General features: G+C 37.6%; 1 protein-coding gene across 1 annotated transcript; it reads right to left on the minus strand.

Annotated features, from left to right (window-relative positions):
* Positions 1–1,200: 1,200 nt before the first annotated feature.
* Positions 1,201–4,011, minus strand: NKX2-6 (NK2 homeobox 6). Its single transcript, XM_077260848.1, has 2 exons — positions 3,810–4,011; positions 1,201–1,706 (listed from the first exon to the last, which is right to left on the minus strand). Exons 1-2 carry the CDS (start codon positions 4,009–4,011, stop codon positions 1,201–1,203), a joined length of 708 nt encoding a protein of 235 aa, XP_077116963.1.
* Positions 4,012–4,358: the final 347 nt, after the last annotated feature.

Raw genomic sequence — 4,358 nt, forward strand, 5'->3', positions numbered from 1 at the left:
ATACATTATATTTCTGCGTTTTTTTGCTTACTATATATATATATATATATATATATATATATATATATATATATATATATATATATATGTATATATATAACTATGACTATATATATATTGTAATAGTGAGCATGAAGCAGTTTCTCTGATTAGATATTATAACGTTAGCACTTTGTTATTTTGCTAACTCATACTCATTATTCCAATCATATGTCACAACGGATAATTTTATAGCTTCTTTATGTAAAAAATCTTCATAAGTATTCATTTTTGTTATTGAATAATTCTAATTAATAGTTCAGTGAGAAGTAAAAAAAATACTATGAATAATACTGATGTTAAATATTTATTCCTCTAAAATTCTATTTTTACTAAATTATATAACACATCACATCCACCATGAAAATAGATGAATTGTAGATTTATAAATAGATGAACAGATAGATAAACAATAGATTAAAGATAAGTAAATGTTTGATATAGTAGATTATATAGATAGATAGATATGAGATAGATAGATAATAGATAAATAGATAATAGATATATAATAGATAGATAATAGATAATAGATAGATAGATAGATGATAGATAGATGATAGATAATAGATAGATAGATAGATACATAGATAATAGATATATATGAGATAGATAGATAGTAGATAGATACATAGATAATAGATAGATATGGACAAACTGAAGCAGACAGATGAGGATGGAAAGCCTCCTGGTAACAACCAAACCATCCAATAATAGAGAACAGGAGTTAAATAAATAAAAGGTGGATTACCTAAAAAGACAGATAAATAACTAGATAACCGATAGATATTTGATCAGATCCATCATACACAGAGGTAGATGATATGTTGTTAGATATTTTTTCAGTTATTCCCATGTTATTCCTTGGGACCACAGTTTGCAGCAGCAGCACTTCATTCCTTCCTTCATTCCTTCCTTCATTCCTTCCTTCATTCCTTCCCTCCTTTCTTCTTTCCCTCCTTCCTCCACAATATCAGGTCTGTGATGATTTGCACGTTGCCTATTAATCAGACCTGTAGCTGGCATTGGGGGCACCATCCGACATAGTTTTGTCCCCCTTGTGTATTTCTCCACACATCCTCCTCCATGGCTCACAGCTCTTGGGGTTGGCAGAATGTCCCCCGGTGATGGCAGCCCCATGTCAGTCCCCTCCTGTGAGTGCAGTCACCAGGCCCTGATGCCGGGCAGTGTGGGCTGTAGCTGTCCCTGCTGGGCCGGGGCTCCTGGGTTCACCACCTGCACTGCTGGCAGTGATCCGGAGTAGTAGGGGCTCCCAGTGTACCCCACAAAGCACACCGGGTAAGGGTAGGAGCTGGCACTGTAGCTGGAGGGGATAGTCTGGGCCCCTCCCAGGCAGGGTTTGCCGTCCCTGACCAGGACTGGCACTGCCACCCTGCGTGGGGGAGGGGGGCGCCCTGCCAGCTCCAGGCTCCGGTCCTGCCGCTGCCTCTTACACTTGTACCTCCGGTTCTGGAACCAGATCTTCACCTGGGTGGAGGAGAGCCCCAGCGCCGCGGCCAGCTGCTCCCGCTCCGGGGCGGACACGTACTTCTGCCGCTTGAAGCTCCTCTCCAGCTCGTACACCTGCACCTGGGAGAACAGCACCCGGGGCTTCCTCCTCTGGGGCTGCAGGGGCCGCTCCTCTCTCCTGGGCACCCTGCACCCAGCGCCTGGAGGGAGAGAGGAGAGGACAGGAGTCAGTGCCCTCCTACAGGGGAACTACAAGTCACAGGGGAACTACAAGTCACAGCACACACTGCTGGAACCCAGGGACGCCCAGGACCGGCGAGCTCATTATATAAAATAACAGAAAGTCACAGGGGAACTACAAGTCACAGCACACACTGCTAGAACCCAGGGACGCCCAGGACCGGCGAGCTCATTGTATAAAATAGAAGGAGGTGACAGGGAACAATATATCAGGGTGTAGATACAGAGGAGAAACAGCAGAAAGTGAATTACCTATAAAAATAATAATATTTCACTTGTTACATGTCATCTATTATTAAGATTACTATTATTATTTTTATATTATTATTATTATGGCACACTGCATTCTATTAAATTATTCAGCATTGCATTATTTAGCCTTACATAATAATATACATTTTTTACAAAACTTTTATGTTAGGTAAATATTTCATTTTGGTTTATGATATTATATTTTACATTATAACACTTACAACTATATAATATTATTATGCTTTACCTTTATGTCTTTATGTCATAAGTTGTACATTGTCTTCTGGCAGTATGCTTCAATACATACATTATACGTAATGCTATACAATATATTATTTCATAGTTATATTACTTTCTTATATTTCCTATATCAAATACTGGAATGTTGCATATTGCACTATACATATATTATATACATTATTATCATTATTTATAGTTTGTTAAATCATGCTTGTATTTAGTAATAACATGTCACATGATATTGTATTACATATTTTTTAACATTTGAAATATATGACACTTGTTATATTGCGTTACATTTTATTGGCTATATCACATTATGTATTTGTGTTGTATGACAATATGTTATAGTATTTATCATATTATATTGTCTGTTATCTAGTAATATGTCGCTTTCTGTCTAATTAATTCCCATTTTAATAAGTTGAATTGTATTGTTTTATATTGTCTATTGTCCTGAGATTATAATATACATTGCATACAATTATTGTAATTCAGGCATAGTTTATGATTAAGTATATTACACACTGCGATCTACATTATTATATAATATCTGACAAGGTCTTTCCTAGTTTTCTAATCAGATCTGTGACTGTGACTGTGTCGCTGACTTCCCTGGATGAGCCGCAAATTGTTGATTTCTATAGATTTCACTAATATTAATGAATGAGTTTGTTCTACACAAAACCCCCAGATTATGTATAACAAAACAAATACATTATTTTATTAATTATAAAATGTAAATGCTCTAGACACACAGTTACCGCTGATTATTAAATAACTATTAGTGTTGGATGCAGCTGTCCTGCTGTAATACTGCATTAATGCATACTGTATAATGTATATATATATATATATATATATATATATATATATATATATATATATATATATATATATTGCAATGTTGTGCCATTAAACAGAAGGGGTTTTTTTTCACTGTGAATGGTGTGCTGCCTCCAATCTTTGAATATATATGTAGAAAGACATATATGCTGAAAACTCGATGTATATACATTAATGCAGTGTTACACCAGAAGAGCAGCTAATAGTAGTTTAGTAATGAGAGGTAATTATCTGTGCCCAGCACACAGGCAGACACAGATATATATCTATCTATGGATATATTATTGACATATCTATTTACCTATTGATTATTATTGATATATCTATTTATATGTATCTATATTTAGAGATATATTAGTATAGATAGATACATTCATACATATGGGATAGATAGATAGATAGATAGATAGATAGATAAATAGATAGATAAGAGAAATAATAGATGATAGATAGATAATAGATAGATAAGAGAAATAATAGTTGATAGATAGATAATAGATAGATAAGAGAAATAATAGATGATAGATAGATAGATAATAGATTATAGATAGATGATAGATAGATAATAGGGAAATAATAGATGATAGATAGATAGATAATAGATATGGGCTAGAATTATGAATTTAGTTTCGTTTATAATAACATATAAGAAGTAGTAAAGGCCAGCCTCAGCTCCTCCACATCTGGCAGCCTCAGCTTTGGCATCCTTCAGACTGCACACTTACTCTGCACATCCTCTCTCATTGGGGAGTCACAGGGGAGCCCCATTTCCTCATTGTCCCCTCCTCTGTCATGTGCTGATAGGACTGGTGGTCGTTCAGACCTCAACGAAGGAGCCTCCACTTGTCCTCCAGGATGCTGAGAACGATCCAGCTTCAGGATGTCTGTGACTGAGAAGGGAGTGGAGGTTGCAGGGCAGGGGAGCATCATTAAGGGGTGGAGAGGCGAGTGTATCCCCTGATTGTAGGTATCCCACCATGGATGGCTGCTGGTTCCTTGCCCTGCACACCTGGGAGGCTGCTCAGGTCTCCTCTGCACGTCCAGCCTCCAGCTTAGACCTTGTGTCTGCCCATTGTCCAATGTCCTACCTCTAGAGCAAACCCCATCCACCTCCACTTCCCACAGCTCAGCACTTCACATATCCACCACCTCTGTGTCCACCACATGAAGAGCCCCACACCTTCATCTGCCTCACTGCAGGGAAGGGCCCATTGTCTGTACAAGGGAGGTCTGCCCTGTACATGACCAGACTGGGGTATGGGGGAGATTCACAG

Source organism: Ranitomeya variabilis, chromosome 5, assembly GCF_051348905.1.
Source record: "Ranitomeya variabilis isolate aRanVar5 chromosome 5, aRanVar5.hap1, whole genome shotgun sequence".
NCBI lineage: Eukaryota > Metazoa > Chordata > Amphibia > Anura > Dendrobatidae > Ranitomeya > Ranitomeya variabilis.